Source organism: Pleurodeles waltl, chromosome 3_1 (genome assembly GCF_031143425.1).
Source record: "Pleurodeles waltl isolate 20211129_DDA chromosome 3_1, aPleWal1.hap1.20221129, whole genome shotgun sequence".
Classification (NCBI taxonomy): Eukaryota; Metazoa; Chordata; class Amphibia; order Caudata; family Salamandridae; genus Pleurodeles; species Pleurodeles waltl.
In genome coordinates, this window is record NC_090440.1 from 783,460,068 (window position 1) to 783,474,324 (window position 14,257).

General features: G+C 45.3%; 1 protein-coding gene across 3 annotated transcripts in view; it reads right to left on the minus strand.

The window, feature by feature from the left end:
- LOC138284614 (golgin subfamily A member 6-like protein 7) overlaps nt 1–14,257 on the minus strand; it is a 190,326-nt gene that overhangs the window by 101,551 nt on the left and 74,518 nt on the right. For 2 of the 3 annotated variants that reach the window (XM_069223612.1, XM_069223610.1), the window contains 3 exons: nt 8,224–8,411; nt 5,685–5,898; nt 4,654–4,752 (listed from right to left, as the gene is read on the minus strand). In XM_069223612.1, coding sequence (XP_069079713.1) covers nt 4,654–4,752; nt 5,685–5,898; nt 8,224–8,411 — 501 coding nt within the window. The remainder of the gene's footprint in view (nt 1–4,653; nt 4,753–5,684; nt 5,899–8,223; nt 8,412–14,257) is intronic. The other variant, XM_069223611.1, reaches the window with a different exon arrangement.

Below are 14,257 nucleotides of genomic sequence, written 5' to 3' on the forward strand. Positions count from 1 at the left end.
ATTATTAGCATCATTTTCTTTCACAGTAAGGAGCCTATCCCTACCTTTTCCACTAAATGATAGCCATAGGATAGCAGCCCACTGCCTTTGAGGGACATCCTGTACAACACAGGCCCTCTCAAGTGCAGCAAACCACTTGTTAATGTCATCCCCCTCCTTGTAAGGGGGAACTATCTTGTGCAGATTCCTGGAATCATGCTCTTTTACAGGATGACTATGGGGAATACTGCTGCTGCCACCATGGGTTTCTAAACCCAGTTTCTGTCTCTCCTTCTCTACTTCTAAAGTCTGTCTATCCAAATCCAGCTGTTGCTTCTTGAGCTTCAGTCTGGTTTGTTCCACTCTCAATCTATTGAGCTCCCTTTCTAACAATCTGTCATCAGGGTGGGTGGGAGGGACATGCCTTGAAACAGAAGTATGGTGAGAATGGACAGAAGGAGACCTGTCCCTTACAGAAGCCACCCTAACAGCTTGGCTAACAGAAACATCACTACCAGTATGGTGAGAATAAATGCTTTTGCTATGATGTGAGACAACACTATTTATATGGTGTGGCTCATCATCATTACCAACTATGCTAGACTGTCTAGTAATGGGCAGGCTAGGAAGTTTCTTTCCTGAATCTTTTCCTGGGGGAGTCCCTGGATCAGATTGAGAACCATTAGCTACTTTTTCAACAGATTGGGCACTTATGGCCTTATCCTGTACTCTAAGCATGTTAATTAACAGTTCTAAGGAAGGATTCTTCCCTACACTCAAACCTCTCTCTGTGCAGAGATTCCTTGCTCCTTTCCAGCTAAGGTGATCATATGCAAGTTTGGACAGATCAACATTTTGGCCTGTGCCAGACATTTTTAGAGAGAGTTAAAGTGATAGTAAAAGATAAAAAGTTTGTCAGAGCTTTTAGAAAGACAGAGAAAAAAAACTTTTTAAACTTTTTAGAACTTTTTAGAAAGTTAGAAGTACTTTTCAGCACTTAGAAAAGAGTGAAAAGAGGAAATGCAAAACTTTTTGGCTATGTGTATATACACTGACCTTGTTTTGTATATTTTTCTCTTATGAAAAGTACAATGACAAGAGTGGTAAGTAGTCTCAAAGCACTTATCCCGTCGCTGCTTCCAATGTAGGAGGCTGGACTGGCTTGTAGTGAGTACCAAGGGGTACTTGCACCTTGCACCAGGCCCAGTTATCCCTTATTAGTGTATAGGGTGTCTAGCAGCTTAGGCTGATAGATAATGGTAGCTTAGCAGAGCAGCTTAGGCTGAACTAGGAGACGTGTGAAGCTACTACAGTACCACCTAGTGTCATATGCACAATATCATAAGAAAACACAATACACAGTTATACTAAAAATAAAGGTACTTTATTTTTATGACAATATGCCAAAGTATCTTAGAGTGTACCCTCAGTGAGAGGATAGGAAATATACACAAGATATATATACACAATAGCAAAAATATGCAGTATAGTCTTAGAAAACAGTGCAAACAATGTATAGTTACAATAGGATGCAATGGGGAAACATAGGGATAGGGGCAACACAAACCATATACTCCAAAAGTGGAATGCGAACCACGAATGGACCCCAAACCTATGTGACCTTGTAGAGGGTCGCTGGGACTATTAGAAAATAGTGAGAGTTAGAAAAATAACCCTCCCCAAGACCCTGAAAAGTGAGTGCAAAGTGCACTAAAGTTCCCCTAAGGACAAAGAAGTCGTGTTAGAGGAATAATGCAGGAAAGACACAAACCAGCAATGCAACAACTGTGGATTTCCAATCTAGGGTACCTGTGGAACAAGGGGACCAAGTCCAAAAGTCACAAGCAAGTCGGAGATGGGCAAATGCCCAGGAAAGGCCAGCTGCGGGTGCAAAGAAGCTTCTACTGGACGGAAGAAGCTGAGGTTTCTGCAGGAACGAAAAGGGCTAGAGACTTCCCCTTTGGTGGACGGATCCCTCTCGCCGTGGAGAGTCGTGCAGAAGTGTTTTCTCGCCGAAAGAACGCCAACAAGCCTTGCTAGTTGCAAATCGTGCGGTTAGCGTTTTTGGACGCTGCTGAGGCCCAGGAGGGACCAGGAGGTCGCAAATTGGACCAGCAGAGAGAGGGGACGTCGAGCAAGACAAGGAGCCCTCTCTGAAGCCGGTAGCACCCGGAGAAGTGCCAGAAACAGGCACTACGAGGATGCGTGAAACGGTGCTCGCCGAAGTTGCACAAAGGAGTCCCACGTCGCCGGAGACCAACTTAGAAAGTCGTGCAATGCAGGTTAGAGTGCCGTGGACCCAGGCTTGGCTGTGCACAAAGGATTTCCGCCGGAAGTGCACAGGGGCCGGAGTAGCTGCAAAAGTCGTGGTTCCCAGCAATGCAGCCCAGCGAGGTGAGGCAAGGACTTACCTCCACCAAACTTGGACTGAAGAGTCACTGGACTGTGGGGGTCACTTGGACAGAGTCGCTGGATTCGAGGGACCTCGCTCGTCGTGCTGAGAGGAGACCCAAGGGACCGGTAATGCAGCTTTTTGGTGCCTGCGGTTGCAGGGGGAAGATTCCGTCGACCCACGGGAGATTTCTTCGGAGCTTCTGGTGCAGAGAGGAGGCAGGCTACCCCCACAGCATGCACAAGCAGGAAAACAGTTGAGAAGGCGGCAGGATCAGCGTTACAGAGTTGCAGTAGTCGTCTTTGCTACTATGTTGCAGGTTTGCAGGCTTCCAGCGCGGTCAGCAGTCGATTCCTTGGCAGAAGGTGAAGAGAGAGATGCAGAGGAACTCGGATGAGCTCTTACATTTGTTATCTAAAGTTTCCCCAGAGACAGAGACCCTAAATAGCCAGAAAAGAGGGTTTGGCTACCTAGGAGAGAGGATAGGCTACTAACACCTGAAGGAGCCTATCAGCAGGAGTCTCTGACGTCACCTGGTGGCACTGGCCACTCAGAGCAGTCCAGTGTGCCAGCAGCACCTCTGTTTCCAAGATGGCAGAGGTCTGGAGCACACTGGAGGAGCTCTGGACACCTCCCAGGGGAGGTGCAGGTCAGGGGAGTGGTCACTCCCCTTTCCTTTGTCCAGTTTCGCGCCAGAGCAGGGCTAAGGGGTCCCCTGAACCGGTGTAGACTGGCTTATGCAGAATTGGGCACATCTGTGCCCAACAAAGCATTTCCAGAGGCTGGGGGAGGCTACTCCTCCCCTGCCTTCACACCATTTTCCAAAGGGAGAGGGTGTCACACCCTCTCTCAGAGGAAGTTCTTTGTTCTGCCATCCTGGGCCAGGCCTGGCTGGACCCCAGGAGGGCAGATGCCTGTCTGAGGGGTTGGCAGCAGCAGCAGCTGCAGTGAAACCCCAGAAAGGGCAGTTTGGCAGTACCAGGGTCTGTGCTACAGACCACTGGGATCATGGGATTGTGCCAACTATGCTAGGATGGCATAGAGGGGGCAATTCCATGATCATAGACATGTTACATGGCCATATTCGGAGTTACCATTGTGAAGCTACATATAGGTAGTGACCTATATGTAGTGCACGCGTGTAATGGTGTCCCCGCACTCACAAAGTTCAGGGAATTGGCTCTGAACAATGTGGGGGCACCTTGGCTAGTGCCAGGGTGCCCTCACACTAAGTAACTTTGCACCTAACCTTTACCAGGTAAAGGTTAGACATATAGGTGACTTATAAGTTACTTAAGTGCAGTGTAAAATGGCTGTGAAATAACGTGGACGTTATTTCACTCAGGCTGCAGTGGCAGGCCTGTGTAAGAATTGTCAGAGCTCCCTATGGGTGGCAAAAGAAATGCTGCAGCCCATAGGGATCTCCTGGAACCCCAATACCCTGGGTACCTCAGTACCATATACTAGGGAATTATAAGGGTGTTCCAGTAAGCCAATGTAAATTGGTAAAATTGGTCACTAGCCTGTTAGTGACAATTTGGAAAGAAATGAGAGAGCATAACCACTGAGGTTCTGGTTAGCAGAGCCTCAGTGAGACAGTTAGGCACCACACAGGGAACACATACATATAGGCCACAAACTTATGAGCACTGGGGTCCTGACTAGCAGGGTCCCAGTGACACATAACAAACACACTGAAAACATAGGGTTTTCACTATGAGCACTGGGCCCTGGCTGGCAGGATCCCAGTGAGACAGTGAAAACACCCTGACATACACTCACAAACAGGCCTAAAGTGGGGGTAACAAGGCTAGAAAGAGGCTACTTTCTCACACCTGCACATGGCAGACTCTGGGTGGTCCCTGCTCTTAAGCTTGGCATAGAGGGTCATTGGCACCACAAGGTGCTATCGCAGGATGATTAGAGGGAATTTGGGGGCTGAGTCTTGCCTGCATAAGATGGTGGTGAGCACAATTTCCCACAGAGCTTCACGACTGAACCACCATCTTGGGTGGTGGTCAGGCCATGCCCCCCTCTGTGCAATTTGATTACTGAACATCTTTCAACATACATGAGCATTTGAACTTCAGTCAATTTGAGCTCTAATGGTTCAGCTAACCGGGCACCACTCCATGAGCAATTTTATAGCTGCAATTTTATTTATCGTTATTTTTAGGTGATCAATGTTCAGTTTGCTTTGTATTTGTTTTATGGAATCGTGTAATAGCCAATTTTGGAAACTTCTTTGCAAAAAAATACAAATAAATCAAAACTTTAAATACCTCGAAACCCCTTGGGGTGCCATCTTTATTTTTCAGAATGCTGATCCTCTGGTCACTTTCAGCCACACACAAGAAAAAGTTTTGGAATTTTGCTTGGCTCTGAAAACAGAAAACAGGCCTTTGGCGTAGTCTCATAATGGGCAATCTTACTCAACATACTAAAAGAAAATATAACAGCAAACAGCCAAACATACGCTTTCTGTGTCCGGATTGTGTGACACTGTCTCCTGTGTTTTATAGCAGTTTCTACGCCTGCAAGCTCACCACCGGACCCACTTGGTGGATGCAACTGGAGTTTTGCGGGTTGCAGCGACGAAGGGTTTTATATATATATATATATATATATATATATATATATATATATATATATACATATATACATATATTCTTTGTAGAGGTGGGCTGAGACAGAAAATAGGCACAAGCACCAATGAATAAATGCCCCACCATTAGCTAATAAATCGGGGTACTTTTGAATGAATACAGACGCTGTATAAATGGTTTGCAAAGTATGGGGCACTGCATGAATTTTAGCTTGCTGCAGTCAATCTTTGTGGTAAAATCAACAGTTTACAAATGGCTCAGCAGAACATAAAACAGACCCACAAAGCGCCAAAATACCGTCCCACACACTGACGTGACAGACCATCCTTTCGGGCACAGCCCTATATATAGATCAGTCCCGTCCTAGTCCGTTTCCCATCTATGTAGTAACAAATATTAAATGTTAAAGTGAAACACTATTGTTTCTTTTGCCAAAAGCCTGAAATAATGAAATCTGGGGTACAGGGGCATTTGTAGTTGCAGCATATCCCACTTTTGTATTAGAGTGCTTGTTTATATTCACAAGAAAAATGTTAAGCCTTGTGCATGGCCATATCTCTTGCACCTATGTTTAGGAAATCCATATTACAATGAAGAATATATTAACATGTAGTGAGAAATAAAAATAAAAACGATGTCATTCTGAATATTGCGTTATATGAAAGATGTATTCTGCTTCAATAATAAAGGCTGTTTTCTCTATATACCGCTTTATCTTGTCTTTTGGACTTCTCCTCTTCTTGGGATCGGAGGATTTTTGCCAGTGCGTCATGTTTTTTAATCCATATCGCACACTCTTTCCTCTTCTCGTCTCTGTCATGTTCGGTTAAGCGCTTTTCCCTTTCGGCGCTGTACTGTAGCTGGGTGGCTCTCTCTAAAGCTTCCTCAGCTGCTGCAGCTCTGCGTCTCTGAGACATCTCCCTGGTGAGAAATTAAATGGAGACGGTGTTTATACAGTGTTCATTAACTTCACGTTCAGGAACTCTGCGTCTGATGAGGGTGGGTGACGAGTTTGATGCACCTACCAAGTGAAACAGAGGTGATTTGTGATTAGGATGCTACGCGAAATATTACATGTTTGCATACTGCAACCTTATAGACAGTTTTTCCTCTTAGAAGAATCATTGTTCACTGCTTTGTCAGTTTTTCACCCGGGAAAACTGGCATATGCTTTGTAAATTTAAATAATAGATGATGGTACCAGAAAAGAACAACCCACCGAGTGGAAAGGGAGTTGGGGAGGGGCTTGATGGAGTGTACACAATTAAAGCTTACCTTTATTTCTATTGTCAAGATAAGGTGTTTACTTTGCAGAATGGAATAACAAACGGCATATGAATTTTTATTTGTGTAGAAAATCTGAGGTGCGCCTAGGAACATGATGAACTACATTTTTGTACAAACATGGTTTCACGTATGAACTAGCTCGGTGCATGTGCTTGTCTTGGGGGTAGTAAGCACATTTTGTTAACTGTTTTCAGGGATTTGCCCTCCGTCTCAAGATATCGTCGTTCTTTAACTCAGAAGACCTAAAACGATTGTTTTTCTAAGATTTAGGAGAGTACCGGTGCTACCCTCTATCAATGCCATACTAGGCAGTTCCTGGAAATCGTGTTTAAGAAATCCAAAGGCGCTTCGTCAAAACTGCTGGGTGCTCCCACTGAGGGGATTTATGGAACCAGTCTCCCAGTTGTTCACTTGGGCAATGGCAATCGAAGAATGACCAAAGAAACGCTCTCATTGCCGCTCTGAACATGTATAAAGGGCCGTCCTAGAACCCTCCATATAACGTCTCTCATTGTTATCAGGACCTCGACCCATAATTTATAGATTACCAGCCAAGAAGGACATGGCAGAACAACAAACCATTAAGCATAAACTCAGCTTGTAAAATAAGGCTAAGTTCAGCATCTATGTTAGGAAGCTCAGTGTGCCATCTCCCAGCAGGGGCCTCGCTTCAGTGGGGGGAAGTGGGGAGGTGGGTTGGGGTATTACACCCCCCCATAATAAATCTATTCTCTAGAAAATAGTTGGGCACGGGTGTTTTCAGTCAAGTATGATTGAGAGTCTGTCGTATTTTACCAGGGATTTTTAACATACCCACACAGACAAAAACACACAAGCATTCACACACACAGGCGCAAAGGTCTTAAAAATGTTGATTATTTTACAAAATATTGTATTTTAAGTACCCCTTAAAATCTGCAACCCCCTTCTGCACCGCTTCTACTATAATGTATTTAACCATGATATGCCAGCATGGTTGTATGCTGCAGTTTACACTCTACCCCACCCCCTAATATTACTGACCAAGCTAGGTACATGTCTCCCAGGATACCTTAAGACATGACCCGCCGCCATTTTAGGCTTGTGGTGCAGACGATCAACAGCAACGTCTCAGGGTTCTTTCTCACACCTCGAATCCCAATCCTAAACACAAAGCTACCCTACCAGAGGTCCTCCCTTAGATATCCTGCTTTATAGAGTTTTGATTCAGGTGCGCAATATAACATTTATTTTGCTGGTATGGAGTAAAGAACTGTATACGTTTGATGGGTTTGAATGAAACTGAGCCTAAAACACAGCAATTGTTAAAGTGGCATTAGGAGGAAGGCTACTGGGGCTATTTACGAAGGGCTGTGTAGGCGCTCTTGCAGCCCTGCACAGTTATGTGGTGCGCCTGGCAGCTTTTATAATATCAATCAGTGCAACGCTTTGTATCGCAGTGTGTCGCGTTGCGCCAAGTGAGTGCTCGCATGATTCCTTAGTAAATAACCCCTAAGAGTTTTTCAGCTGAGTTTGATTCAGGAGCCAATAAAATGGCTTCTGGATTCAACCCAGCATAAGAGGCGTGTCAACATAATAATGCTGTTAAATATGTTCCGCATTTTTAATGCTAGCAAGATGCTACTTAGTTATGATTTTCTATGCAAAATGTTTGGATGTCCTCTATGTAGGGGTATCTTCATACAATTTGATTCATATAAGCGTTTTATGGTACACATTTACTTCTAATTTCTGTGATAAAATTCACCATCACAACAAAATGAGTATTTACTAGGGGGAAATGCAGATGAAGTTGATGCTTGACATACAAATGTAACATTGCACACCTAGTTTTGAGATTTGTTTTTAATAAAATGGTTTCTAAAGACAAACTTCAAAAATAACTCCAAACACTTTTTAGAAATATGTTTATTTTTGTAGCAATAGCAAGTACACATTAGTTACTAAGTTGCAACTCACGTGTCTTTCACTAGGCGAACCTCCTGGATAACGTCTTTTAATCTCTGTTTCAAATCATGCTTTTCTTGTTCCAAGGCTTTATTTTCTTCCACGATAACCTCTTTTTCCGTATTAATTCGATCCAACTTAACTTTACTTTCAAAGTAGTTTTTCTCTGCTTGTGTTAAAAGTTGCTGCATATCTGGTAACTTAAATAGAGGATGAACACATTAGTTTGGGAGGTTTCCAAGATTTATTGAATCTGAATTCATCAAATAAGTTTTTAGCACCCCAGTTGACAATAGAAACACCCATTAATTATCCTGTTACAAATCTGGTAACATAAGTACGTAGGAAATGGAAGGAACGTCTCAATACAGATTTAGAAAAATATATTTCTTTCACAGGGGGTATAGTGTAGGGATAAAAGGCTGCATATATGTTGATTTCCTCCCTCCAAAATAGTCTCGCTGAGGGATGACCAATCTAAAGAGCATGTGGGCACTGATGCGAAATGAAAAGAAATTACCACCTTTTTCTCCTCCCTATATGCAACCAAGCAACTGGCAACACCCCAGGATCTTGTATAGTATTTTGATTCCTTGCAGCTACTGTGGCTTGAGGAGGGGCATCCATGCTTCCTAGATGATCCTTTATTGGTGGAAAAGGTTGTGCAGGTTATTAATGCATTACCTGGGAATAAAACTCCTGGCTTGGATAGCCTTACCATGGCCTTCTATAAGGAATATGCCCCCTTGCCCCACATCTAGCTATGCACGAGGATTCCCTTGCTGCTGGTATCCTCCCCAGGTATTCCAGCACTGTGAGTTGTAACAACCCCTATCCATGATCAACATGGACAATAAAATTCTTGCTAAGGTGATTGCCTTGCATCTGTTCCCGTTACTTCTGACAATTGTACATTCAACCAGTCGGGCTTTGTTTCCGGCAGGTCAATCACTTACAACCTGTGCAACTTCTTTGCCCTACTCCAAACTGTTGGCCCTAACCTTAGTGCTGCAGCTGTGTTTTTAGACGCTACTAAGGCATTCAATGTGCTCGAATGGCCCTACCTCTTCTCCCTGTTGTCCTGCATTGGGGTAAGCCCCAAATATATAAAGCTTACTGGCCTACTGTATGCCCAGCCCACGGCCCATCTGCGGGTAAATGGGATGGTCAGCCCCATTCTGAGTGTCTAGGAGTACCCGTCAGGGATGTCGACTGTTGCCCATCCTATTTCCCATAGCAATTAAGCCACTCATGGCTCATTTGCATCAGCATTACACACATTGAAGTCTGATGTTTACACCCGTAGGATTATTGTTTCAATGTATGCAGACGTTGTGACCCTGTATGTGAGAGAACCTTGTAAAAATCTAGACCCAATGATTTGGGAATTCACTAAGTTTGGTGGTATATCAGGGTTTACTATAACTGGGTCAAGATGATCCTCTTCCCGCCCACAGATGCAACACCGGAATTCACCTTGGAATTCCCACTGAGATAGACTAAGGGAACGGAAAGGTACCTAGGGATTTGGCTTAGTAGGGATCTAGATGATTTGTGGAGAGCCAATTATAGGGGCGTAATGACTTGGTTGGATGAGCGGCTAGAAAGTTGGTGGAATCCTCCACTCTCCCTAACCTGTTGGCCGGCCATTGCCAAGATGGTAATCTTCCCTAAATTCCTCTGTTTATTAACCTGTCCCTTCCTCTGCCATTGTGTTTCCATCAACAGCTTTGCTCACGCTTGGTATCATTCCAGTGGGCTGGAGGACAGCTTGAATCGCATGGAAGATTCTGATGCTCTTTTTCTAGCAAGGTGGGCTCAGAGCCCCGGATATGGATCTGTATTACTTTAGTGCCTAGACACAGTTTGTACACTACTGGCTTTTCCCTATGCAATTTCTGGCCATTTGGTGCCATGCCCTCTTCAACCGGCACTATTTTCAGGCCCCAAGGGTCCACGAACGCAGATAGACACTGCTGCTTGCACGGTATGGGCATGGAACAAACTTAGACCACGAGCTTGGCTAGAAAGCCTTTTCACCTCTTTGGTTCCCCTAATTGGACACCTCTCCTTTCCCATTACTCTCAACTTTGAGACCCGCAGTAGGTTGAGTAAACTGAGCTGACCTCGATGGGTGCGTTATAACCAGAGGGCACCTTTATCGCACCACTCCAAGCTCTACAAGAACCCGAAGTGACTCTACTCGACATGTTCACATATTGTCTATTGCGGGCCACTCTCCGGATGGCTCATGACTCATTCTCTGCAGTTACACCCACCTTCCAGGTACTGGAGGCGATTCTTACAAACCCATCCCCACACAAGTTGGTCACAAGACTCTATGCTGGTATGCAGAAGACTGCGTCGGTATGTGCTCCTGTCAGCCAGCGGGCAAGGGACACGGATATATCGACTCCCCTAACAAATGACCAATAGTAACACTGCTGTACCCAGTCCCATGCGCTTTCCCCCAATTATAGGTTGAGATTGGTGCATTTGAAGTATCTCCATAGACAATACTGCACCTCTAAAATGATGCACAGAATGGGCTTGATGATGTGTGCTGTGTTTGTTGCGCTGTGCCTTATGCTGACTTCTTACACCAGGCTTGGGATTGTCCTGGACTGCAGTGCTTCTGGGACATATTATTCGGCACCTTAATGAAGATCATTGGGTACTCACTTGAGAGGTCTCCGCACGAAGCCCTTTTAGGGTATGTGAAGGATGTCCCCCTTGGACGTGCGCAAGTTAACAGCTCTTCTACTTCTCGTGACGAAAGCGGCAAGTAGTGGTGCCGCAGAGAGTGTGATGGCTCAGGGATGCGGCCTACTGCCAGGAATAGTTAACTGCTTACTGGGAGGCGATGCCAGTGAAGTCACGTCTCAAAGACATTTGGTCCCCCTTGGAGCGGTACCTTGGTCCAGGTGGACCTGGAGGGCCCTGCAGCTGACACTGAGGGTAATTGAGTGATCCCCCATATTGGCATTTAGGCTCCACAGGCCACCTCGCAAAACTGCATCGTGCTGCACCAGCCGGCATATAGCAGATCAGACTTATAAGACCTGTTCACAGTGTCTTTCCATTGTCTGTTTCTGCTGAATGGCTTTTCCCCCCTTCTCTCTTCCTTACTCTTCCATCTAATTCCCTTTGCATCCCTTTCTTTACTGGCACTGTACTTCCTCCGTTGGCAATGTAGACGCCAATACAGTAACTGATGTTGTTAATTGAAGAATATGTTGTATTGAAAATTCTGAGACAGTACGGATTGTGCACTGTTTGCCTCTGGATTACCTGGAAATTCAATAAAAATAAATTAATTAAAAATATGTCTTTGGTTGCTCAGAAAGCCACCAGTCTGGGTTCCAGCTTGACCCCAGTCAGAGTATTCTCCGCCACAGTAATCAACACAGTTCTCTGAGCACTTCTGCATGCTTCAACTGGAGGCTCCCTGAAGTCTCCTCCCTGTGCCTCTGATTTCTTCACCATTTTTGCCAGCACATAAGCTTGATGAACTCATTCGTAACACACTGGGATCAGTGGTGCTTAGTGGTATGTGAATGCATAAATCTCGGCTCTGCACCTTCACGACCACCTCTGTTCAGCAACGTTAAATACATGTCACGTAAGAGTGCACAGTGAAGCATCTCATCGCAGCAATGCCAGCTAAGCCTTTGTTAGTTCTGCCTTATGTCTCCCACTGAGCAGGATACAAAATGTTAACAGTCACAACAAAGTGGTGTAGGAATTATCCACCCTCCTGCTCAGTACTTATCAGTACACAGATCATAGTGGATATAAATAAATGAGTAAATAACAGGGGTGGCGGGGATTTTGAGGAACCGCACCCCAGTTGTAGTGCCATTCCCTCAGTGGGACTAATCAGTGCCACTAAGAACTCCCCCTTCAGAAAGCAGCAGAGAAACAAACAGCAGCTGCAGCCCATACTTTGAATGAAGGGAATCCCATCAACACCACCACCACCGTCTTGTACTGTCCATTCAATGGCCGTTACACTCTGAAACCTTGATTGGGCCCTTATCTGCCATGCCACAGTGACAAGTGCATCTCTCAGGGATCCACACATTCATCAGGAGCTTGATTGTCCATCGTCAGAAGCACAGTTAGCAAAGTCTCCTCCAACAGCAAGGATCTTTGCTATGCAACCCCTCATCTATGGCACTCACAGCACCTCCAGTAGCTCTGTTCAGTCACAATCACCATATTAATTTACAGAGTGTGATCAGGCACTGAGCCATCTCGATACAAAGCTCGGCAATTCAGCAGTTCCCAGCCCCATTGATGCTACAGCGCATGGGTGTCCACAGAATTTTTTCAGGGGGTTGGCATTTTTTCAGGGGAGGGGGCATAATTTTAATGGGGACAGCGGCCGTACTAGTGCAGACAGCGTAACAGTATGGCAACCGTTGTGTTACGCTGCACTGTGAGCCTGCACACCAGGCCGTACCTAATTCCAAAGGGGCAAGTGCATCCCCTTGCCCCCAGTGGATGCCCATGCTCCAGTGGCCCTCTTTGTGTTCTCAATTGTCCCTTAAGAGTGTTAGCCCGAATAAGGGTGCCCAGCAGCACTATATATGTTTAGATTTCACGGCGGCTGGTGGAGTTCATCTGAGCCATGTCCAGCTACAATGACGTTAGGCTCTGCTCCCTAGCATTCGTAGATCCTTCTCGCAATTTGCTGGGCATGCTAAATGAGTCTCACATTTTCCTGTTTTGGGAGGTTGGTTGTCCATTTCTCAGCCAGAGTTGGATGTTCTCTATCTGTGTCTCACAGCTCTGGTTGTGGGGGTACACAGGTTTATTTATGATGTAATGCTGTGAGGGATGGTGCATTTATGCTGGAGCTAATTGAGTATTTCCGAGGTGTGCTTACTGTGGTGCAAAACATTGCTCTTGGTTTGGCATAACATTTTGGCAGTAATATAACATTGATGCTGTGTTGTTCATATGAAAATATAAGGGTTCTTTCTAACGTGCATGACCATAACATTAATTCTATGCAGTGTCTTACAGATCTGCCAGAAAAGAAAAAAACACACTTCAACTAATCTATGGGGATAAAGTGGAATTCTATAGTGACCCCATCACACATAATGTAGAATGCTGGCTCTCTATATAGTGCACTAAAATGAAGTATTCCGCTCAAAGAGTCCTCTTTTTTGGGTAGTGTGGGCAAGCAGTTATGCTTATCAAGGAGTCGTGTTAAGCATTTGTTGTACTCACAGAGGCAATAAATGAGACACACACTCAAAGAATAAATCTGAGACCAATCTAGAAAAATAACTTTTGCTTTTATATATGCTTTGAACCAAAGAACTTTGTTATAAGGAAAGCAGTTTTTAAATTAAAATACTTTGCTGTTTCAAAAATCATCACAGTGCAATTTTCAGAGTCTTCAATGTTAACCTAGGGGAGGAAAACAAGAATGCAGTTTCACAGGTAAGTACACAACTCACAATCCCAGTCTTCAGGGTTTTAGACTAGCACCGGGCAAGGTTCACATTGGTACCATGAGTGCACCACCAGTGGCACGGGGGTGGCAGAGTGCAAAGGTCAAAGTCGTAGTTGGTGCCCAATGTTAATCGATGGAGACTGGGGGGATAAAGACGCTCTGCTCCCAGGTAAGTACGAGCTTTGTCAGAGGTTGGTCTCTGGGGGTTGAGGCAAGCACCGGGGGGGGTGTCTCAAGGCAGCACCAAACTTACACCTTTCCGCAGCACAGGGGCGGCCGGGTGCAAAGTGGCAACACAGCTTCGGGTGCCTGATGCTATCCAGATGGTATCCGCTGAAGCATGCTTACAAGCGAGTAAAGCGGGATTAAGGGTCGATCTCCTGGAGTTGAGGTAAGTACAGGGGGCCACAGTGCAGCGCCAAAGTTACACCCTCAGCGGAACGGGGGCTCCAGGTGCAAACACAGGGTTGGGTGCCCAATGTCATTCAATGGAGGAGATGACTTTCAGAAACGGACTGCAGGCTCTGGCCAGAAGGCCAGGAGAGGTTAACCCACAGCTGCCTAGCTAGGTTGAGA